The sequence below is a fragment of the Triturus cristatus genome, chromosome 1_1 (genome assembly GCF_964204655.1).
Source record: "Triturus cristatus chromosome 1_1, aTriCri1.1, whole genome shotgun sequence".
Lineage (NCBI taxonomy): Eukaryota > Metazoa > Chordata > Amphibia > Caudata > Salamandridae > Triturus > Triturus cristatus.
The window spans coordinates 29,369,346-29,395,177 of record NC_140579.1 but is presented as its reverse complement, the minus strand read 5'-3'; the positions used below and the strand labels follow the sequence as shown (position 1 = coordinate 29,395,177).

General features: G+C 44.7%; 1 protein-coding gene across 2 annotated transcripts in view; it reads left to right on the top strand.

The window, feature by feature from the left end:
• LOC146869227 (proteasome activator complex subunit 2-like) overlaps positions 1-25,832 on the top strand; it is a 192,108-nt gene that overhangs the window by 37,724 nt on the left and 128,552 nt on the right. For both annotated transcript variants that reach the window (XM_085644641.1, XM_085644721.1), the window contains 3 exons: positions 2,633-2,716; positions 2,818-2,860; positions 8,162-8,259. In XM_085644641.1, the coding sequence (XP_085500767.1) occupies positions 2,633-2,716; positions 2,818-2,860; positions 8,162-8,259 (225 nt within the window). The remainder of the gene's footprint in view (positions 1-2,632; positions 2,717-2,817; positions 2,861-8,161; positions 8,260-25,832) is intronic.

The following is a 25,832-nucleotide window of genomic DNA, read 5'->3' as shown; positions in this document are numbered from 1 at the left end:
ACCATGTGACGGGAGCAATCAAGTGTAATATATGAAGGCAGAAGCATTGGCATGCATATTATTATATACTTATTATTCTTTATTTGGAGGTTACATTTTGCAATGGCAGTTTATCAAACATCACATATGTCATTGTGCCAATAACTCATCCTGACATTTTAAATACGATCAATATCTTGACATTCAGGTTCACAAATTCTCTGTTCATTGTGGGCTCCTCTTTAGTAGTCTTGGTTATTCAAAGAATTGCTATTCGTATGCAGAAACACTTAAATGTTTGATTAGACTGCTTCTCTTGCAAGAATGAGTTGGTGACAAACTGCCTGATTTTTATGCTGGCGGAGAGGGTTCTCCATCGCAACAAAGTTCCCTCCCCACCAATATAGAAGTTCACCCGCCAAATTTAATTGCTGGTGGACCATAAGTTTTGCCACGGCTGAAACTGCTCCATCTCCACTATTGCCAAACGTCTCCGAGTAATGGCTGTTCGAGAAATGGCTATATGTCCGCCCACCCAATCATGCTAAGTGGACATGTAGTAATTTTTTTTATTAGTCTGTCACCGCTAGGCAAACCCTGGCAGTGAGGGACAGTAAAAAGCAAGTAATGACTCCCATGTCGAGGGGAGCATTACTTTTTGTATTTTCAAATAGAAAATCACGTTTCTGGATTTTCTTTTTGAAAATAAAAAAAGAAAACTGTTTGGTACAGGGCTGTGTAATGATGACACAGCCTTGCACCAAACAGCGATATGCATTCAGCAGTTCTGTCCATGCATTCTAAAGGACCACCTGCTTGGCTGTCATTTCTAAATTTGATGGTTGGCCCCTCCACCATGGGGAGAGAGTAATTCCGCATTTAAATCTGACCCAAGGACTTTCTGATTACTTTACTCGCAGTCCTACAAAGATTATTTACTATTATGAAGTTAATTTAAAATTATGCCGTTTGTTTTTTGTGGTCAAGATAAAGGTCTGCCCGCCAAATTTAAAAGCAGGCTTCAAGCTTTTCTTTTTGAAAATAGAAAACAGTTTTCGGCACATCACCATCATCTTGACAGAGCCCTGCACCAAACTGTAGATGCCATTGACAGGAACCTCCTTGACAGCAATTCCTGCCAACGCTGTCAAAATGACTGCCAGCTTGGCTGTCCTTTCTAGATTAGGCGGGCGACACCTCCGTCATGGCAACTGAGTAATTTACTCCATCTCCCTGGTGGAGAAACTGGCCGCCTGCCTATATATAAATTAGCCTCCCAGTGTAGTGATACAGAATCTCTTGCCAGTCAGTCCAAATAATAAAAAGCATTGGCAATACCAACTGTTATGGCTTAAGTAAGTCAGCGGTGTTTATTCTTTTTGAAATCGTGAAGCTTGTAGTAAAAGTTTCAAAGTAATAAAGAGTAAAAAAAGACCGGCATCTAAAAGTGGTGTGTGTGTGTGTGTGTATGTATATGTATTTATTATGTGAAACAGTGAAAAATGACCACTGCAAAAATGGACTAAAACAAATTATGAAATTAAAGTAGCTATTAGCCCTCCAGCCCCAGTAGTGAAGTGGACTACATTTTAGGTAGCTGTGCACATGTACACAAGCAAAATGCCATTAGTGAAAAGATCCAATGGCTGAAGTGAATGACCCGTTGACACATGCTGTGGTGTGTGGAAACAAAATGTGAATAATGCTTGAACATAACACTGGATGAAGAGGGCTAGCCAAAAGTCTATATGTATTTTTTTTATTATGATTTTTTTGGGGAAAACATGAGCCTGGTGAGACAGCTAAAGTAGTAGTATGGCCATTCAAAAAAAGCAAATTGTAACTGCTCCACATTTTTTTTTATACTTGATGAATAATTTTTGTTTGGATGCTCTGAGTAAACCCAAAAGCTTATTGATAAAAACAAAATCACTTTTACATTTTTCTCTCATTAAGCCTACATTGTGAAAAAAGAAACTTTGAGGACCAAAAGCATCAGTTAAAGAGCCTTTTAACTGTGTCTGTTTTCTATTTTACAAACTGTTGGAAGACCTTTACTTTCTCAGAGTGCTTATATGTCTTCATACCATTCCTTTTGTGGGATTGGGACTACTCGGGGACAGCCAGTACATAAATCACAATCCTTATTCTCACCCTAAATCCCTGTTAGACTTGTGCATAGATGTTTTTTCTTATTGTTGGCTTAGCCTTAAATGTTAATCCTTGTCTTGAAGTGCAACGTTTAGAAGTATTGGATGAACTAACAAAAACGGCATAGAGGTTGTATTTTACTTCCATTCTATGATCGCCTTTCATAATTGAATTCAAGCATGTATATAAGTTGAGGTGAGCAAATTAATGTTCCTTTGTTTAAACTTATAGCTGATGTCTGTGTTAATATTGTGGTTTCTGTTCATGGAATATTGTAAGACCTGATTTATAGACTCTTAAGAAGTTAAGAAATCGTCACTATTTTTCTTATTGTATCTGGTCATGTTTCTAGGACAGGGCTTCACACACACTGACCTGTGTATGCCCCCTGTTGTGATGTCACCACATTGTGATTGCTGGTGTTGGTGCTCTCCTCACCTCTGCATCACATGTATTTGTGTTAACAATGAATCTGTTTGTACTGATCAGTGTTTGTTTTCAGGAGGACGCTCTGAATATTTCTGACCTAACATTAATTCATGCGGAATTGGATATTCCTATTCCAGACCCTCCTCCAAAAGATGAGGTGAGCAAACTTGAGTGATCATACCATGTGCAGTGCGTCTAATCTATCCATACCTCCCTTGATAGATCCCTGACAGTCTCTCATTACCTATTTCCATCTAGGGATCCACTAAGATGGAAACGGATAAGGAAGAGAAGAAAGAGAGTAAGAAGTTACATTTCTTCTTGGTAGCATCAGTAACATAAAGCAGGGACCCATATGAGGCCATTGGTTGATTGTTCGTGGCTGAAAACAAAGCACAGTATTATGCACATATTTAAATTATAGCCATAATTAGAGCCATAATTAGAATTTGGTTTTCACTTTTTTTTTCTGCTTGTCGGAAAATAAAGGTAAGTGGCTCAGAGAGGGAACTCTCTTTGGTGTCTATGGCTTGTTTTTAAGCATTCCTTTTCCCCACCTTGGACGCCCACAACTTCGTAGGCATAAATGTTCTACAGAGGGGGTTTTCAGATCACTTATTTATAATTCTATGCTTTTAAGTCAACAGCGAAAGGCCACAGAGCATGTGGAGGTTAAATGCATGGTAGCTGACGCACAATGATTTCAATGCAGCCCTAAGACGGGATGCAGACAACTTTTTTGCACTTAATACCAATTCGGTACAATCTGCAGCCACCCTGTGGGAGCCTTCAAGGTCGTGATTAGGAGTTGGTCCATGACTTGTGTTTGAGACCAGAAGAGGCTCAGGGACGCCACCATCGTAGAGTTGGAGATAGAAATTGCCCAGGTCATTTCACAAGATCCAAAGCTGAGGGCAGACCGACCAAATAGCGGAAGCATAGTTAAAACATGCACAACTGCATAACTTCTTCATGGGCCCCGCTACAGGGTTTCGGATGGCTTCGCAGCGATGGATGTGAGACAGGTGATATTCCAGGCAAACTACTTCACTGGCTACTAAGAAACAGTCCCCCACGGTCATTCCTAACCTGAAGGCCCAGGGGGTTATGATATGATGACTGCGAAAGACTTTTCTGAAGCATTTGCAACTTACTACAGAGCGTTAAAAGCTCTGCCCCCTCCCCAGATCAAGCAAGCAAATCCCCCTACTCATAGATCTCTACGTGCAACAACCATAACCAAAGCAGCCCAGATTCGACTTGAACTAGGCCTATTAAATTATGAAATTTCTGGCACAGGATTGTATTTAAATCTGTGCCACAAACTGAGACAAGCAGACACAAGCTCATTGGAGTCTTTAATTTGGTTGGACATTTCCCAGAAAAACCCACGCGGCTCTTATAGCCGTCTATTTAAGGATTCAATCCAAGAACTGTCTGCGGGTGCTCTATGGGACCTTAACCCCAGTAGGTCAGCATTTAAAACTAGCATTAAGAAATGTATTCGAACAAGGTCCCTACTTATTGACAAAGCTCACTTTGCCAAACGCAGACACGCGTGGGCCACAATGAGTTCGTATGGTCGCCTATCCCCCGCTTCCTACTTATCCTGTACCTATTCCTTGCACCTAAAACTTAGTTTTATGGCTGTCGACTGGGCGAATGGCAATTTTTAAACGACATGCCCGCCTGGCGCCGTCTGTCAGCGGGAGTAATGTGCAGAGGGTGCGGCACGACTCCTGAAACCCTGGTTCACATAGTGTGCCTTTGTCCCACTTTTATGTCACAACGTAGACTTAAATTGAAATCTGAGTGGAACAGGCTGGGAATCCGGTCGTGTAGACAAGCAATTATTGCAGCATTAATACCAGATAACATAGCTCTAAATATTGCTTTTACAATCTTCATACGACATGCATACCTCACCTTCAGATAGTAACGGGAATGGCTTGCCATTACGCTATCTTTTTAGGAGCTATTCCGTATCACACTGCAACCCTTTTTATGCTGCTAAAATTGATCCTATTTGACTACACTGTATATTCTGCTGTTACTTTACAAAACATTGGATTGCATTTATGGCTGATTGTTAAGACCCGAAATCGAATGCATTTTATATGTCACTGTCATTGTTGTTTGCACATTCTGCTTTTTATTATTCACTCATCAGTGAAGTTTTTAAAGTAATTTGAAGATTTTAATAATTATTGTCCCATGTATTGTTGCTGTAATTTCGAGGTGTTCTTTTAAGGTTATTTTTATATCCAAATAAAGCATTATGTTATGTTATGTTATTTTTAATTTATTGAGCGCACAGCTACTCGGAAGTGTCCCGGCGAAAAAATAAATAAATAAATAAATAAAAAAAAAAACCATAACCAAATGAACGAGAGACTGAAGGCTCCGACTTCTGAGGAAGAGGTTAGGGCTACAATCTGAGGCCTAAATTCTGGGAAGACTTTCAGCTTCAACTGGTTCCTGGTAGAATTCGACAAGAAATTTGCCTCATTAGTGGACTCCCACTTGCTGTTGTTTCTCACCAAACGTGGGCTACCACTCTGGACCCAGACTCTCACAGACCTATATATTTGTTCAAAATATTTCCAAGGTTGTTGCAGGTCTGCTTGCACCAGTTGTCCATACTCTGATCCACAAGGACCCAGAACTTCATGCCAGAACGAGGCACCCAATGCTGCATCATGCATGTGCCTACAACTGGCGCTGCACAAATATTGGACTGCAGAAGGCCCTGTACTTAATTTCGAAAAAATGTTTAATTCGTTTGACTTTGTACCCAAGTTGGCACAGCTCTGGGCCACATGTAAGTCCCTTGTAAAAGGTACCCCTGGTACCAAGGGCCTTGTGACCAGAGAGGGCCTCTGAGGACTGCATCATGTACAGTACCACCCTTAGAGACCCCGCCCCTTAACACACCTACAATGCCCTGGCAGGCTGCGTGTTGTGGTGCAGACCAAACTGAAGTCAACATGGCACACATCCCTGGGTGCCATGCCCACCAACACTGCCTGTGGCACTGGTAAGTCACCCCATTAGCAGGCCTTAGTCCTAAATGCAGGGTGCACCATACCCAGGTGAGGGTATAGCCACAGGAGCAATATGCCCCTACAGTGTCTGTGCTATTCACTGTCATTGTAAGTAAAGTGGAGCGATTTTGAGTGCATGGGCTGGGAGTTAGTCAACACGAACTCCACAGCTCCATGATGCCTTTATTGAAATCTGGAAAGTTTGGTATCAAACTTCCCAGCACATTAAAACCACAATAATGCCAATGTGGGATTTAATGAAAAATGCACTTCGAGGTCATCTTAGCGATGCCCCCTGAAAAAAGACCTACCCTGGTGTGGGCTCTGACTGACTCCCAGCCATCTGCCACCACCAGACAGGTTTCTGGATCCCTGGGTAGAGTCTGGAAACAAAGCACATCCTTGGCAGAGGTGTCATGCCTCCTCCCCCAGGAAGGGCAGTGTTCACAAAGAGGGAACATCAAAGGCATGCCATCCATCTTTGTTAGCTATCCCAGCCTTTTGCTACTATCAGCAAATGGCTCCCACCGGTTCAAACCCCCACTTTGGGCATGAGAACCAGTGGGAAAACCTAGCCAGAAAGAGAGGTGGGCCCATCTTTCCCAACCCCACTGCTCAGGTGGAAGAGGCAAAGTGAAGGCCATCTCTCAGTCCCCGCCATCTTGAAGATAAGGAGACCCCTCCAATCAGAAGAGGCCTTTGCCCCCACTCCCACTGGAGGGTGGCTTATTAGGTGATTTAGACACCCCAGGGAAGGGACCCATTGGTCCCAACCTTCACAACCCTGCAACACCCCTAAATCTAGTATTTAGGGACACCCCCTGAACCTTGCCTCTTCTGATTCGACGTGACAAGAAGTACCGAACAGCTGTGCTGCAGAAGAGGAGGAAGACGACAACTGCTTTGCTTTCAGCCCTACCGGCCTGTCTCCTGCTCTGAAACCCATGCAAGCTGAACCCGGTGTGTTCTACAGCCAGCAGCATCCAAGAACCCTGGTGACCTGCCCTGTCTTCCTAGAGAACTCTGATCTCCTGTGGACACCTGACTTGTCCAACATCAACCAAAGCCAGGACTCCAGAGCCAGCCAGATTTGCGAGTCCTCATCACTCTGCACCCTACACCCAAGGCCCAAGTTCGAGTGGCCCAACACCCTAGTGCGGTCCCCCCGGCGATCCTGATCTGTGTTCCAGCGTTGGATCCCGACACGAAAGACACACCTGCACCGAGTCCTGTGGTGCCCAACCAACGGTGTCCTGGTGTCCAGGAACTCTTCAAATTCATCCCCCAGTCATTGTTTTCCTTCGAGTCTTCTGGCTCCAGCCTACAGTCCTTTTCCTCAACCGACATCATCCATAGGAAAGCATTGGGCTCCTGACATCTCCTGAGCACCCTGCACCCGGCTGCCCTTGCGCCGCTAGTGGTGTGGATGTGGTGCTAACCTGGGACCTCCTTTGCCCTTACCTTAACCCCAGGAGCTTGCCTCCCAAGACTGAGTGACCTGCCCAGTAGCAGCCACCAGCCGAGGTGCCAAATTGGCTAACATTGGCACCAAGCCGCTCTAGTGTCGCTGGTGGTGCCCCTTGAGTGCCAATCTGAACCTTGGTTCTAACCCCCAACCCTTCAAAACTCCAATCCTAAAACCATTTATTTACCTGTAAACCTAACGCTTCGTTTTTCACCATAGGATTGTATGGTGGGTTTTCTCCGAAAAATCTTTTAAGTGTTGAACTGTCTTGTACTGCAACAACAGTAGCTTAGTGCCTTTAAAAGAGTTACCCTGTTTACTGATGTCCTGCGTCGCTTAAACTGTGTTAGGACTCTGTTTCATGCCAAACTAGAAAAGTAATCTGAAAGTAATTACAAGTGCCTTTGAACAATTTACAAATCGTTTTCTCAATATTCTCTGAATATGTCTACAAAACCAGTGTTCACTGTATTTTGAAAAGTATACCTTACCTGCTACTGAGTAAATCTTGGTTCTAGAAATATAACCACAAAATAAGTACTTTTTGTACAAACCATTGGTCTGGATTCAGTATTTGAGTGTGTGACATCATTTCTTGCCTGAATGTGTACAACAAATGCTTACCACTACCCTCTGATAAGCCTGAATGCTCAACCACACTACCACAAGAGTAAGGTATTATCTACTTTACCTCTGCTATAACTTTGGGGATCCACTGGACTCGGTGCGCACTATACCTCAATTTTGTATAGTGCATACAGAGCCAGTTTCCTACATATGCTATTCCTCTTTTTTCCAGTTATATGGATGGGGTCACGAGAGGTAGCAGTAGCCGCTCTGTGCTAGCACTGACTCAGCCTATGCTACCCCTAGTCCCAAATCATGAAAACAGCAGCAAGAGAAAAGGAGGGCTCTCGGAGCCCCAGGCTATGAGGAGCCAGCCCTATCTGTTAAGGAAGGTGATGTAGGATGCCATAGAGCACAAGATCTTGCTGCCACTAGCATTTTGTTATGTTGGTGTCCATGTATTGATATTTACCTTTACAGGTCACATTCCTACCTGATGTATCTTCCATCTTCTTGTCCTCCGTAGCTCCCAAGTGTGGGTTCCTGAAGGGAAATGAGCAGATCCTGAGCCTTCTGAACCGTGTAAAGCCGGAGGTGCGCATCCTAAAGGAGAAGTGCATTCTGGTAAGGAGACTTTATGTACATAGGTCAGGGTTCTGGCTAGGAAAGCTTCTCCTAGCAGGGATGGGAGGCACCCAAGAAAACAATATTACACTCTGCATGCTTAGGTTCAACCAGACAATGTGAAATCTTTCCAGGGCAGAGCAAGCTTCTCATCATCAAGGTGGACTTGTGCCATGAAGAAAGTCCACCTGACAATACGAGCTTCCTTTCTGCAGCAAGAACCGCCCTCTCCTTGACAAGGCAAACCTCCGCCAAGCTGTGGGAGAACCTTTCTATCAGAGTGTGCTTCCTACCAGGAGGAAGAGCTTCCTCTTGACAGAATAAGGCAAGCTTGCTCCTTGCACTTCAGTGTCATAAACCCCATGCAGTCAGAGGCTTTGGCATTGTCCTGTCACTGCTACAGGACTCCAGCAGTGTGATCTAGTCCTCAGCAGTCTATGAATACTCTAAAAGGCTATTCTAATAGTCAGGGCTTTTAAGTGGGATGAAAAAACTGGGGGAGGCTCCCACAGGAGCGTGACCGATGTAATTGAGGGCGTGGCTTAAATCACTTAAGCTAAAAATCTGTGCTCAGCATAGTGTACTGCCCCAATGGTATTTTGCTGCTTCTGTCCATTCATCAAGATATAAAACACAACAAGTAACATTACACCGACAACAAGCCCAAACTATTGGCTTTTTCAATGGTTGTAAGTTGCATAAGATAAATAAGCAGCAACTATGACTTGGTTGTATATAATATTGAAAATGCTTCCGTTCTTGTGGGCCAGGTTGTGGCTAAGGCGAGAGCTGCCAACTTTTAGCTGAGAAAGCGGGTTCGAGCCCCACGTCGGCTCAACATCCTGTGATTTAAAACATGAATATGTCCTTGTGTAAGGTGCTCATGTTTGCGCTATATAAAACTAAACCAGCATCTGCAATGCAATAGGTCTCGCATTTGCACGAGTTTGAGCTATTGGCATCAGAGAACCACTTTCTGAAGAGGGTTGGTTTCTCTCCCTCTCTCCACTCCCCTGCTACCGCTACGTATGGATCTGGGCAAAAATCCCATCAGGGACATCGCAAGATTACGTCCACTGCTCTTTTGGGTCCGCCTGAGACGCACCCCTGAACTGGCTAGATACGCTGACGCCTTGGATGAGATCATCAAGCTAAACACAGGTACCAAGATTAAATGGCTCTTCAACCTTAAGCGTTTGGTGACTGATATTGGCTATGGTGGGGAATGGCTTAACCAGACCCCACCGCCAAAGCAAGTCATCAAAAAAGCATACTGGGCCTGGGTAAAGGGAGAGGAAGCAAGAAACCCTAAGAGAGGTTCCCTCACTAACTTGTTCCTTGAGCATAAGCTGGCGGCAAAATCTGAGCAATACCTTGATTACATCCAATGCCCCCGCGATAGAACGCTCTATATGAAGTTTAGGTTCGGGTCCCTCCCACTCAACTCCTGGGTTGCAGGGTGGAATGGTCAGCCTTTGACACCTGCTGACTGCCCTGGGTGCCCTACCCCTAATGAAACCATCCCCCATTTCCTCTTTGCATGCCCAATGTATAGGGCGGCCAGGAAGAAGTGGCTCAGACCCATCTGCAGGAATCTGGGGTTTTAGAATTACAGGGTGGCACTTCGCTGCCTCTCTACTGATGCTTCGTCCCTGGTGGTGGTATGCGGGGTAGCCAAATTTTTGGGGTGTGCCTGGCTAATCCGTTCTAAACTGTTAAAATCTCATAAGACTGCGGTCACTGGAGACCCATGAGCATTCGTCCCTGATACATCTCGAATTGTTCTGTTTTATTACCTGTCTTTAATCACTTTTTCTTTTTAAATCTTTTAACATCGTTGTATATAAATGAATTTTAGGATGTTCGTAAATGTACATACTTTTATGATATTTTTTATATCGAATAAAGTGATACAACATAACAAGCTATTGGCATTGTTAAATGACAATTCCTTTTATTTATGTTTTGGTTTTTAAAACATAAATAAATAGCATTGTCATTTACAATGCCAATAGCTTAAACTCTTGCAAATGCGAGACCTATTGCATTCCAAATGCTTGAAGACATCGCTCAGTTGGCACCTTCTGTCTCCCATGGCCCCCGAAGAGCTCCCCGTTTGCTACGAGTTAAATAAGCAATCCTGGTGGTCACAGCTGCACACGAGAGACCCACCTGCAGTAAGAGAAAGTCATTAAAAAAATAGTACTTACAGACTAAATAAGACCTACTGTGTAACAACCGATGTAAAAGGGCAAGTCCTCATGGGAGGTACTAAGGAGGGACTAACAAGCCTAATAATGAATCAGAAGCCATCATTTACGAAGGACAATGACACAAGCCAATGAACAACATGGGCGGAGAGTGGGCGGGGCTTCAAGTACATAATACAATACAGCATGGCTGACAGAGCAGCGCTTGCGCTGTCCAGTCACCACCTAAAAATTACTCTTTAAAGTCACATCAGAAGTATCAAATCCCCCCCCCCCCCTCCCCCCCCCCTTTTTACCTTTAGACCCTTGCCAGCACCTGCTTTTAAGAACTGATGGTCCCACTTAAAGCCCTGCTTATAGTCCCAGGTCACATTGTAGAACGAGTGCGTAGTGCCCTGAAGACAATTAAAAACTCTTATAGACATATTTTTCAACAAAATCTTTTATTCTTAGAAAACAAAATCTTTTAGGTGATATTTCAGTGGTGATCCAGCGGGTTACCAATCTCAGGCACTCAAACATAAAATACTCACCTGGGCCCATAAACACACATTCACATAGGCTAGTAAATACCTCTTGGGGTCCATTTTTATAGATGCTTTTTGAGATTGTTTACCTGTCAATATTTTAACTAATTTTCACTGATCAATAAGTTCTTTACTCTGGTCAATGGACCTATTAGTTGTAATTTAGTTTATGGCGATATGACAAAGTTTATATTTCTTACTTGTTTTATCTAGTTAAGTTCATGTGAGCCAAAATCAATAATACAGTATGAACTCAGTTTCTCCGAGGAAAGAAAGTCAATTAATTTATTAATCAGTCGCCTATATTAAAACAAAGTTTCTCAATAACAATACTCAAGAAAAAGAGGATAGAGAGAGCAGTACAAATTACATACTACACAGAAGTATATTTACCTAGAATGGTGTGGAAACCAACCCCTTGGCCAAGGAAATTGGAAGGGTCCCCTGAGACAGCTCAGATGACAAAGACTTCAGGACAGGTTCTGGACAGGATTCAGGACAGGACAGATGACCTCTTCTAGATCCGACGCCTGCGTCGCACCCCCCTTTGACACTATCTTCCTCCTCGATTCTTCCGCGATAATCTTCTAATTAATTTGCTCAAATTCAAAGTCTGCAATATCGATTCTTCTTCGGCATTCGTTCAGCTCTCGGACAGCATCCCAGGATCACGAGGTGTGTCAAACTAACTAAACTACCTCAATTATACCTTTCCAATGGCATGTACCACCCCTAAATGTTTCAACTTCATGAAACCCCTAATTCTGATTGGACAAGCAAGGGGGGATGATCAGCACACCATGCTAAGTTTTAATAATTTTCTTTGGCTCTTTGTTTAATGTTCCCGCCCCTTAATTCTTATTCCCAAGCTTTATTTCCCACCCGTATTCACATCTTTATCAGGGAAAAGTATACATATGACATTCATCTCTTCAACGTGCAGGATGTCCATCAGGTTCCCAGGACATGTAGCGAAGATGGCCTTTGATGGGTTTCAAGAAACAACATCATGGCTTCTGGCATGTTATTACTGCGCCTGCGTGAAAGTCACGTGTGGTACAGGCTTCAGTCCTGCCCGAAGGCCCAAATACGAACTAATAAAGAGGTCAAAGAAAAACAAATTAAAATCAAAATAAAATGATTTCGCTGTATACCACCTATCTCTACTGTAATCGCATTTACTTATAATAACTCTCCCCGCATTAGCATTTAGTAAATAGCTTGTTTTAGTTTTAGCGAAGCAGATGCTTAGCTTGTGAGCTTTCAAGTTGCTATTTTAAATGCGATTGCGCAGGTGCGAGTCCTTGCTCCATCAATCCCCTCTCTGATGGCATTTGTGCCATCACAAAATTACCCATCACCTAACCAGATGTCAACTTTAGCACATCTCGATTCCCTTTTGAGTCTTCATTTCCTTCTTCATTTTTTAAAAATTGTTTTTATTGGTTTTAACATTAATAGGTCACTTGCAATTATGAATGATATCAGGTACATCTCATGATACACAGAAATCCTCAGGGAAAGGTATCCTTTACAATCAGGGTGCATTCAATCATCGCATGTCTGTGCATTGCAGTTCCATTTCTGTTGACGGGGAAACACATAGGTCACCTTAATAAGCATTCCATTTGCCCCACTTTTTGTCCCATTTCTTAAGGCACCCCCTCGCTTTGAACACCTCTGTTCGAGGCATGTGAGCTGCTGAATTTATAAGTTAGCATAGATCGCCGCCTAGTGTTGGGTCCGGATGGTTGCACTTTGTTGTTGTCCTGGAAGAGTCTTTTTGTAGTATCGCAATAGCGGACTCCTCCCCTGGACCAAAGTGCGCATGGGCATCCTCCTCCATCTTCAGATTGTTTTTTTCCGCCATTGGGTTCGGATGTGTTACGATAACTTCGGATCGAAGTAAGATTAGATTTAGTCAAAACAACTTTTACTCGACGGTATTGTCTACGCTCGGTACCCTTTAACTTATTAGAATCAGTTTTCAAGACTTTTTTGTCGAATCGGGCCTTTGGGCCTTCTCGACGCCACGTGGTCCAGTAGTTCATGGAACGGACCCCATTTAAAAAATGCCCTCAATGTGGGTCTAAGTTCCCACATAGTGATCATCATACAGTCTGCAATAGGTGCCTTTCTCCGTATCATCGAGAAGAGGATTGCTCAGCCTGCGCACAGTTCCGATAGAAGAAAACTATCCGGAACAGAAGAGCAATTCGAGAAAGCATGCAGAGATCTGTACCTGATCCTGAAGACATCTTTGAGGGCGACGCAGAAAGCGTGTTTTCAGAAGCAGACGATCCAGATGATCTCCAGATCGTGACGGTGGAGGATCAATCCGAATCAGACGATCTACTCGCACCAGGTCAACACGTGAGTACAAGCCCCGTCCCTCGACCCGAGAATAAAGCCAAGGTCAAGACATCGCCAACCGGCCTTCGTCAAGACCAGCATAAGCGTTCGAAAGCCCCACCATCGAGTCCGGCTCTGAAAAAATCACCGAAACCAAACAAAAGTTTGGAAGCCCCGCTACAAAGCTCGGCTCCGAAAAAGACTGTAAAATCAACTAGTGACTCGGTGCCGACAAAACCACACCTTGACACTAAAAATACCTCAACCTCGACACCGAAAAAATATACGGAACCGAGGCAAACGGCCGGCAGCAGTGGCACTGAGCCGAAAAAGAGAATCGTCGAACCGAAAGCCCTTAAGGTCGACCCGAAGCCAATAAAAACTAAGGCTCTCAAGGAAAAGGGTTCCGACCCGAAAAGTCGAGAACCGAAAGACACTAATAAAAAGACTATCCAAACAAAGGCTATCCAACCGAAAAACACGGAGCCGAAAACGATTCGACCGAAAACGGTCGAACTGAAACAAAAGATCGTCGAACCAAAACCCGTCGATCCGAAAAAAGGAAATAAAGACATTCCTTCGAAGCCGAACGGTTCCAGCTCCAAAATTTCGGTGCCAAAACGTCAAAAAATACAAGAAACTCTATTTTTCCCGGATTCTATCGATCCAAATCAATACAGGCTATCTATAGACCCACAAACAGGTCATATAATAGCACATAAGAGGAAATTGGACACTGAAGCACCACCTCCAGTTCCTAGCAAGAAAAAGGACTCTACTACATTTCCTTCTACACCTCTTATTCCCTCTCAGCCTTCTCCTCCCCCCTTACCACACACACCTCCACAAGACACACATATGGAGGAAGAACAAATTATTCCTCCACAAGAGACACCTATAGAGGAAGATCAGGAAATACCTCAAGATGAGGAATATTACATAGACCCTGATGAAGAAGAGGCCCCACAAGATGATTGGCAAGACCCAGATTATGGGGACGAACCATCAAACATGCCTACACCATTGCCATACCCAACTAAACCTTCTCCACCTGACGACACCATAGCCTTCCAACAACTAGTTGATAGAGCAGCTACATTTTTTAAAGTAGACATGCATACTGACCCGGTGGAGGAAGATTTCCTATTTAATACTTTTAGTACAGTAGAGAAATCAGTACGCACTTTACCCATGCTCAAGGGGATGGTAAAACATACTCCTGACATATTTAAGGACCCGGTGAGACAGAGAATACTCAACCCAAGGATAGAGAGAAAATATAGGCCTGCTCCTTCAGACCCAACCTACATCAAAGGGCAACTACCATTAGATTCCTTAGTGTTAGCAAATGCTAGGAAGAGAGCAAATTCCCAGACATCAGGGGAAGCACCACCACCTGATAAGGAGTCAAAGCTGTTAGATGCATCAGGCAAAAGGGTAGCCTCTCAAGCAGCAAATTCATGGAGGATAGCAAATACACAAGCGCTACTAGCAAGATACGTTAGAGCGCATTATGATCAATTAGAACAACTCATACAACATGTTCCAGAACCCTATAATAATCAAGCACATGATTTAATACAGGAAGGTAAAGTGATAACAAATTCATCAATTAAGTGTGCATTAGATGCGGCAGACACGGCGTCAAGAGCCATTAACACCAGTGTACTGCTTCGCAGGCATGCATGGCTGCGTATTTCAGGCTTCAAACCAGAAGTGCAGAACACCATTTTAAACCAGCCTTTGAACCAAGATGCACTATTTGGCCCACAAATAGATAACATCTTAGAAAAAATGAAAAAAGACACCGATACTGCAAAGTCAATGGGAGCTTTGCAGTTCTAGTCTAATAGGAGTTCTTTTCGTCGCTCCTCTTTTAGAAGAGCAGGCAGAGGTCACACAACACAAACAGGGAACAGTTACACCTCTCCCACACAAAATAATTTTGGTAGAGGGAACGGTAGGGGGAACTACGGAGGAAATAATACCAAGGGTAGAGGACGTAGAGGTAACGATACCCGACCCTCCTCTACCTCCCAACAGTGACTCTCACACACTACCCCCAGACCACATAACATCAGTCGGGTGCAGATTATCACAGTTCCTACCGGTGGGTAATACAAATTATCCAATATGGCTATTGCCTAGAACTAACTTCTACTCCACCCAACATACCACCCAAACACCGACCAATGTCAAAAGAACACACAACACTACTTCTGCAAGAAGTAAAGTCAATCCTAGAAAAGAATGCAATAGAACAGGTACCATTGCAACCACAAGGGACAGGAGTATACTCACTATACTTCCTTATCCCCAAAAAAGACGGGTCTCTCAGACCAATATTAGACCTCAGACCCCTCAACGCATACATACACTCGGATCACTTCCATATGGTCACGCTGCAACACATACTCCCATTATTACACCAAGGAGATTTTCTAGCTACGCTAGACCTCAAACACGCATACTTCCACATTCCAATACATCCAGCACACAGGAAATATCTCAGATTCACAGTGGAAGGCAAACATTATCAATTCAAAGTACTACCCTTCGGAGTCACAACAGCACCAAGGGTATTTACCAAGTGCTTGGCAGTGGTAGCAGCACACCTCAGAAGGCAACACATACATTTGTACCCCTATCTGGACGATTGGCTAATAAAGGCAAACACATACAAACAGTGTGCAAGCCATATCAACAGGACTATTCACCTCTTACACGATCTAGGGTTCACTATAAATTACCTCAAATCCCATCTACAACCCTCCCACGTACAACAGTACTTAGGAGCAACAATAGACACAACCAAAGCCAGAGCTTACCCAAACCCAGTCAGGATTGCGAATATGAAATCACTACTACAAAGATTTCAACCACAACACTCACTCACAGCCAGAGTGTTTATGCAGCTGATAGGCATGATGGCCTCATGCATATTTATAGTTCCATATGCTCGTCTGCAAATGCGTCCCCTTCAAGAGTGCCTAGCACGTCGGTGGAACCAAGCTCAGGGACAATTAAACAACCTAGTGTTGGTAGACAGTCGCACGCATCACTCTCTGCAGTGGTGGAACACAAACAACATTTCCAAAGGGCGACTGTTCCAAGAGCCAGTTCCACAGATTTAGTTAACAGCAGACGCATCACAGACAGGGTGGGGAGCCCATCTACTTCAACATACTGTTCAAGGACTTTGGTCACAGGAACAAAAGCAATTCCATATCAATTATCTACAACTCCTGGCAATATTCCTGGCACTAAAAGCTTTCCAGAAACATATAGTCAACAAAGTGGTATTGATCCGGACGGACAATATCACAGCAATGTACTATATACAAAAACAGGGGGGGACACACTCTCCACAACTCTCTCGTCTAGCACAGAGCATTTGGAGATGGGCCATTTACCTCCTAGCGGAACATCTCCCAGGAACACAAAACCAACTAGCAGATCTCTTAAGCCGATACAGTCAACAAATACACGAGTGGGAGATTCACCCACAGGTACTCCAACCGTTCTTCCAACAATGGGGGCACCCAGATATATATCTCTTTGCCACACACGAGAAAGCAAAATGCCCCTCCTTCGCTGCCAGATTCCCGCACCCTCAGTCGGAAGGCAATGCGATATGGATGAGTTGGTCAGGCAGATTTGCGTACGCTTTTCCGCCAACACCAATGATTCCATTAGTGGTACGCAAGCTCACACAAGAATCACTAAAAATGATTCTAGTTGCTCCCACATGGGCAAGACAACCCTGGTACACAACGCTTCTAGAACTATCAGTAGTCCCACATCACAGACTGCAACTAACTCCAACACTCCTTACACAGAACCATGGAGTGATAAGGCATCCAGACCCAGCACAAATGAACCTAGCGATCTGGCTCCTGAAATCCTAGAATTTGGATACCTTAAACTGCCTTCAGAATGTATAGGGAGGCTAGATGTCCCACTACTAGAGCCTGTTACGCATCAAAATGGAAGAGATTTGTGATATACTGTAAGAACAACAACATAAATCCTTTAGACGCTTCCATACAAAATTTAATTTGCTATCTACTACATCTACATACATGTAACCTTGCATATACATCTATAAGGTTACATCTAGCGGCTATTGCAGCCTACCTGCAAAATAGACAGCACCTGTCTCTATTCAGGATACCAGCCATTAAAGCCTTCATGGAGGGCTTAAAAAGGGTAATCCCGCCTAAAATTCCACCTGCCCCACAGTGGAACTTAAACATAGTTTTAACAAGACTCATGGGACCACCCTTCGAACCATTACACTCATGTGAGATACAATTCTTAACATGGAAGGTGGCTTTTCTTATTGCAATTACTTCACTTAAAAGAGTACGTGAATTGCAAGCGTTAACAATACAGGAACCATTCCTACAAATACACAACAACAAAGTAGTCCTCAGGACAAATCCAAAATTTTTACCTAAGGTAATATCAACTTTTCATATGAACCAATCGATAGAATTACCTGTATTCTTCCAAAAGCCACAAACAGTAGCTGAAAGAGCACTACACACACTAGATGTTAGACGTGCACTACTGTATTATATAGACAGAACAAAATCCTTCAGGAAAACCAAACCATTGTTTGTAGCTTTTGCACCACCACACAAAGGTAATGCAATATCAAAAATGGGAATTGCTAGATGGATAGTGAAATGCATTCAAATATGCTATCACAAAGCTAAAAGAACATGAACAGTGCCCCCAAAAGCACACTCTACCAGAAAAATGGGGGCATCCATGGCATTCCTAGGGAACATCCCAATAGAAGAAATCTGTAAGGCAGCAACATGGTCTACCATACACACCTTCACTAAACACTACTGTGTTGATGTGCAAGCCAAGCAGCAAGCTGCAGTAGGCCAGGCTGTACTTAAAACTCGTTTCCAAACTGCTGCAGCTGACACTGGTAGCCACCAATAGAGGAGATACTGCTATACAGTCTATGCTAACTTATAAATTCAGCAGCTCACATGCCTCGCACTGTAAATGCTACTTACCAGTATGCATCTGTTCTTGGCATGTAGAGCTGCTGCATTTATAATCCCACCCTCCTCCCTGGTGACAGTAGCAGCTTCAGCATAATCTTAATTAGATACATTTACATGGACATCTCTCTCTATATTTCCTACTTACTCCATCTTTGCCACCAATGGCGAAAAAACAATCTGAAGATGGAGGAGGATGCCCATGCGCACTGTGGTCCAGGGGAGGAGTCCCCTATCGCGATACTACAAAAAGACTCTTCCAGGACAACAACAAAGTGCAACCATCCGGACCCAACACTAGGCGGCGATCTATGCTAACTTATAAATGCAGCAGCTCTACATGCCAAGAACAGATGCATACTGGTAAGTTGCATTTACATTTTCTGCTATCATGCATTTGTCATATTCTCTGACCCACATTCTGAGTGAAGGCTTGTCCGCCACCCACCATTTCCTCGCTATCTCCCTTTTAACTAAGGTGTAGCCTAGTGTCGTGAATTGTTGTTCGGTGTCTGTCAGATCGGTTTGCTCCCATATATTTAGGAGACCGAGGCGTGAGGGTGAGTTCCTTCCCCAGGGCGTCCTGTATGTGATCCGTGGCCCCTTCCCACAGCTGCATCACTCCCGGGCAGTCCCATATCGTGTGATAAAAAGTTGCGTCTTGATGGCAGCCTCGCAGGCAAAATGGACATCCCTCCCGGGCAGTCCCATATCGTGTGATAAAAAGTTGCGATAAGTTGGCAGCCTCGCAGGTAAAATTTACTCGTCCTGGAGCCTATCCTCGCCAGGGTTATTCCAGTCAGATAAGATCTACGTACAATTTTTAGTTGAATAAGTCGGTACTGGAGGGTCATGGCTGCCTCCCTGGGTGACATCAGTGCCAGTCTTCGTCATTAATGGTCCCTAAGTCAAGCTGCCATCTTCCCTGGAGTTTGTGGAATGTATCGGGTAGATTGTTGCATGATTTTTTTATGTTAGCGATATGGCCTTGGTGACCAGTGGTCCGTCGAGGAGCCTATCCTCCAGGAGGGAGGAGTCTGGGATATCTGTCATGTCCGGGAGGGCGGTGGTAAGGGCGTGTCTAATTTGTAAGTATCTAAACACCTCCCCTTGGGCCAAGTCATATGTCTTCTGTAAGTATCCGAATTTGAGAAGTGCACCCCTCTTCACCAGGTCCCGGGATGGCTACCCAGAAGTCCCAGCTTCTGGGTACACCATAATAGCGTAGCTTTGGTGAGGGTCCTCGCCCAGCCTTAAACGGGAATTTGCCTGGTGCCATATCGCCGCTGTGGGGCCTACATACTGTCCTTTCCAGGCCTTAGAATACAATGCCTCCAGGTATCCAGCTCTTCCCATTTGGTACTTGTCATCCTTCTCCATTTTTATCTTTTAAATTTTTCATCTTTTTATAGAATTCTCCTTTCATTTCTACTAATTGGATTTCTTCATACTTTCTTTTCTTTCCCTTTCCATTCACTTCATATCTTTTTCTCTTTCCACAACATTTGTACCATGTCATTATTGCTAAGACTAATATTATTATTCCAAGTATAGGTAGTATTATTTGGCCTACAATACCTTTGCCTATATTAGCAAACCAAGTCCCTATTGAAGTAATACTATTTGTTAGTTTCTTCCAGTCACTGTCAACTTCCAGTGGTTTCAAATCTTCAAGTTTCAAAATATTTTTAATATATCCTCCAATTTCAACACTTTTATCGGGAATATAATTGCAACAATGTTGCACTTTCAGCATTTTACAGACTCCACCCTCTTTTGCCAGTAATATATCAAGAGCAAGTCGATTTTGTAAAACCATTGATCTAATTGCAACCATTTCTGTGTTGGTCATTAAGAACCCTCCAGCAATATCAGTCGATAGACGATCAACCACTGTAGATAACTGACAAATTTTCCGTGAATTCAGGATGACTTCCACTGAAGGTATAAATGCACTAAATATATCACCTACTATTTCTGAAAAACTAGCTCTTTTGCTACGTGTTAATCCGTTATTGTTTTCATTGCTTCTAGTGATTCTTTTCACATGATAGACTTTAGGGAATACTATTCCAAAATAGCAACTCCCGTACCATCTTGCAGGAAGCCTGAAATAAGCTTTATTCCTGCATACATAGTAAACTTCAGGAAATACTGGCTCTGTTTCCCCTTTTAGTCCCCATCCTCCAATAACCAGGAAATTATGTTCACATTCACTGGAACAAATAAACACATTGTTATAGTCCGTTTTTAACCTATGAAGGCAGATCTTTCCTTTCTTTTCAAAATCTAGGGCCATCGCAGCATGAGTCTTGCCAGCTGTATATATTTCCTCCTTCTCAGCCCATTCAGGAATCTGAGGTTTCATTTCAGAAGCCTTTCTTTGGAATTCCTGTCTCCTTTCTTCCACCAGTGGCGGTGCGTCCATTGGGGCGCAGGGGCGGAGCCTCACTTAACGCGCGGTGTGCTAGGAAATTGTAGTGGCCGCCGGCCGGGAGTCACTCGGGACATGAAGGGGGTGGGCCGGGGGGCAAGCACTAGAGGTTGAGTGACAGTCGTGTTCAGTTGCAAGTTGCAACTTTCAGTTTTCTACAGCGGCTCGCTATTTATAATTGCGCATGCTCGAGTTTGGATCTCGACAAACACGAGCATGCGCATTCCCGCACTGTCTGCCAGCCAGCTATGTACTGAGAGGGAGGGGGCCAAGGGGCCGAAGGTTGCCTCATGCAGCAGCCCCGTCTCTCGCCCAGGGCGAGCCCTATCCGTGCTCTTTAGCCAATCCAGGGCAGGCGCTGCTAATGCAGCGTATCTGGATTGGCTGAGAGCCAGACAGCCTACGAAGAAACTGACTGCATTGGGTGCCGGCGTGCCGCGCAACTATGGCCAATCACTGATCACTATGTCTGAACACAGTGACCGTGATTGGCCATGAGGTGCGCGATCGCGTGTCGCGTGACTACATACACGACACACATCGTGGCGGCGGTGGTGTACAATCTGCAGCAGCATACAGTGTGTCCCGGTCCGGACCCGTCGTCGTGTCGTGTGAGTGACTGAGACTTCATTCATTAGCTTATTTATGTATTTATACCGAATGTTGGATCGTGTCTGTCGATCATATTCATACATTCGTGATTTTGTGTATGCAGCTACTCTTTCATTCATGTACTTGGGTGTCTGTCTATTCATCTTTTACATGCGTCTGTATATATGTATTTAGTTATCACAGTTGTTGGCTAGATCCGACAATCACAGTGTGACTGATTCGTTACTTGAGCTGTTAAGGCGCCTTGATGCCTTGATAACATGCTCAGGTTCCAGCATGGCATAATGTTCCAAAAAATATGACCCAGGCCATCCCCTCCCCTGCCCCCGACCTCCACAGACGCCTCGAGCCCTCGATGTAAAAGTTACCGTCAGTGCTTCGAAGCTTTTCCAGAGTGCAGTAAGAGCCATTAAACTACTACAGAGCAGTGCGTGAGGAAAATGAACGCTCTCTACAAATCGCATGTCGACTTCCTCAAAGCTCCCCACATAGGGCAGTTCGTTATAATTTTCATCATTAATCAGTAATATTGTTGGCATTATTATTAATAATTAATATCACTAGCGTGTTTTTTTAGAACTATTAGTCGTATGATAGAGTAATAATATCTTAGCCGCCAACCCCGCTTAACTACCACAGGGGTGAGTGAGTACGTATGTTTGCTGGCATGGCGCTTAATTGCGAGCGTGTCCAGCCTCGAAGCGCCGCGCCGGAAGTAGATGCCAAGCCTGTCCGTGCGTTCTCCTGCTGCCTCGAGCACCCAGCTTCAGGCGGGAGACTGGCACGGGGTCCTCGCCAAGTCGCCAGGCATTGCTGACCACCACGGTCCACCGAGAGGAGCCGGGAGGTGTGAACACGGCCCGCTGCCCGGGCAGAGAATTCAGGACCCCACATGGAAGGGGGTTTTTACTGAGGGGAAGAAACCACAGAGGGGTGGATGCACCTCGTCGAGTCGACTCCTCCGAACGAACTCTCGTGTCGTCTCACCGCAACACTGATCGAGGGCTCCCGGCTCAGCGCGAGGTCAGGTCAGATTAAGAGTTCCAGAATTTGAAATTGAATTTGCCTGTCTGTGTCTTGCTTGATATAAATATATGCCCCGTAACCAGCCGTGGCATAAAGGTTCAAACCAGCTCTACCAAATAGGAGGCGGCAGCTAAAATGAGGTTGTGGGTCATTGCATCCTGAAAACCCCAATTCCTGTAAAATGTTATCTTAATCCTCCGCCTTAAAATACACCCAGGTTGCTTGCGCAAAGGTGCTTTTCAATTGTATCCAGTTTTACCCGATGTGCTGTCAATGGCGCATTTGCCAGCCGGTTCCGAAGCATTCTTTGATAAAGAGACCTGGCTGGCACCCTCACTGTCTATAAAGCTTATCCAGTTCAATGTTACTTTTATAGCGTGCTCTAATATGCCACTGATTTGTCCAAGTAATCGTTCGTAGAGACCCCTCCAATTACCCTCTGGAGTTGATTTTACATTTCATCTCGTTTTCATGAGTTCTACTGAGCCAGCGGAGTACATTTTTGTCTTTTCTTGACACTTGTGGGAGCTGATGTCTTTTCAGGGGCTGCCATCGCCTAAACTAAAAAAGGTGCACGACGCTATTAAGTTTTAAGCAAAGATATCAGAACAACGTGCCCTAAAATGCTCCATTTCCCACTATATTTCTCCCAATAATCCTCTCATAGAGCCCCCATTTCTCCTTGTGAATTTGCTCCTGCAGCTCATGCATACACGTCCACTTCCTCAGCCAAACCGCATTCTGTCACAGCCCTATCAGTTAGAAATCCGTGGGTGAGCCCTGCCGTCAGGGTGGGCCTGGGCTCTGTCAGGAGGGGTCAGAGGGTCAGTCCATGGTGTCTGAGGGCAGTAGAGGACCTGAGAGCATCCTGAGGGGTTCTCATGATGGAGACTGCTGGTGCCTGAACACCGTCTGAAGCATGCCTCATCTTGTCTCTGAACTGGGGGAGGGTCGGGCAGGAGGGTTTGAGGCTAGCTAGCTATGGATGGCTGAGTTATACTTTGGGTCATCACAGGGTAGGTGGAGAAACTATGAGGGCAGGATTAGTGCCTGTGAGCACTTGCTGAGGAAATGTTAAAGTCACATAAAGCCCTTGAATGCAAGCTACGAGTAGCTGGGGGCCTAGAGTAAGTCTGGGGGCTCCTCAGTGGCCAGGCTGCATCACTACTAACCACGATGTAACGGGTTTGTGTGGGATATAGGTTCACTTGCGCTGTTTGAGAGAAAGCTTGAAGGGGGAGGGGGGCGTTTGTGTGCGCATGTATGTGTCTGTGTGTCTGTTGCTTGTCCTGAACACGCAATTGAATACAGTTTACATCTAACGTTTGGGGAAGTTCCTCAAGTAATACTGTGCATTGGTTGGACAACATAAACGTTGTACTGGTGCAAGACTGATTCTGAGCACCCCTCAGGATATGGTGACCTATAATCCTGGTAGCTAACAGTGCACCATCTGCACCTCTAACCTACAGGGTAGCAAATGTGTGCGTAACCTCAGAACATGACAACTCTGATCTCTAAGGCAATTGTGGTAACAAATCTATGGAAAAGTCACTTGGAGAGACAGTGGCTTTACTTAAAATTGTCATAACCACTCCTATAACAACAGTCGAGGCAGAACGATGTTTTTCAGCCTTAAAGCGGATTAAGGCATTCCTGAGAAACACCATGCTTGAGGAAAGACTCAATGCTTTGGCAATGCTCTCTGTAGAGAGCAAGCTAGTTCAGAAAATCCCGGACTTTAACACTAAAGTTATTGAAAAGTTTGCTGCTCTTAAAGAGAGACGTGCTGATTTCATTTACAAAAAGTAAACAATTTTGAATGCTGCTACTTTGCAACCAGTTTAGTTTGTTAAATAAAAAACATCTGTGAGTGAGGTACTCAGAAATGCATTGTATCTCGAAGTCTGTTATGAAGCTCTGTGGTTATACTGAATAAGCAGCTAACTATGTTATGACATCTCTTTATTAATGTTATAACTGCACTTTCACAATTGCTTTATTAACCTTCCTGCTTTCTCAAATTTGCTTGAAAATGCACCATTTCTCTTCTCTTTTTTCAAAATTTTCTCGGGGGGAGAACCCCCCGAACCCTCCTTATAGGGGTTCGGGCTCGCTCGCTACGCTCGCTCGCAACGGTGAAGTATACCAATCATTTTACGCCCCACCACTTTAAAATGTCACCACCCGCCCCTGTCTTCCACTAAATTCAAAAATGTATGTTCGAGGCATATGAGCTGCAGATCACACACTTAGGATAAGATCGCCATCTGGTGTTGGGCTCGGATGATTGCAGGTTGTTGTTGTCTTCGGAAGAAGCCTTTTGGTCACGAGATAGGTCACTCCTCCTCTGGACAACAGTGCGCATGGGCATCCACTCCATCCTCAGATTGTTTTTTCCGCCATTGGGTTCTGATGAACTTTTCCGCTCCGGCTGAAAACTTTCAAAAACCAAGCTTTTCGAAGCGAAATTCACACTTCACTCGACATCGAACATTCATCGGACCGGTTCCGGATACGGCTCATGGAAAGGAAGCCTTTTAAAAAATGCCCCCAATGTGGAGCAAAGTTCCCGCACAGTGACCATCACGAGGTTTGCAACCTGTGCCTCTCGCAGAAACACGAGGAGTCCAGCTGTCCAGCATTCCGATCCAAGAAGACTATCCGGGATCGGAGAGCTCGACGCCATATCATGGCCAGACCAGCTCCGGAACCAGAGGACATCTTTGATCAGGGCCCCGATGTCCCGGAAGAAGATTCCGAAGAACTCCAGATTATATCTGAAGCAGACGACTCAGACGACCCCATTACTCCTGGGCAGCGCGTGAGTACCTTGGCCCCTACCCTCACCCCTCCAAAAAAGGCACTGGTCAAGACTTCGCCAGCTGGCCCCAGTCGAGACCGAAAACAATCTTCAGAAGCCCCGCCTTCGAGCCCGGCTCCGAAGAAATATAAGCCTTCAAGTGGTTCGGGCCCGAGTAAACCACATATTACTGTACCCCCAGCACCTTCGGCACCGAAGACGCAAGACCTCTCGGCACCGAAGCAGGCACCGATACCAAAGTCATCGAGGCCCATTGACAAACCGGCATCGAAAGCTCCCAAGCTTAAAGATCCCGTTTCGAAACTTTACCGGCACTGAAAACTTTACCGGCACCGAAAACTTTACCGGCACCGAAAACTTTACCGGCACCGAAAACTTTACCGGCACCGAAAACTTTACCGGCACCGAAAACTTTACCGGCACCGAAAACTTCACCGGCACCGACACAACCATCTAAGGGCCATTCTACTAAAGACTCGACCGATCATCCAACACATAGATCGGAACCCAAAAAATCGACACCAAAGCCAATTACGGAGGATCATGAACTTTTCCACCCTGATC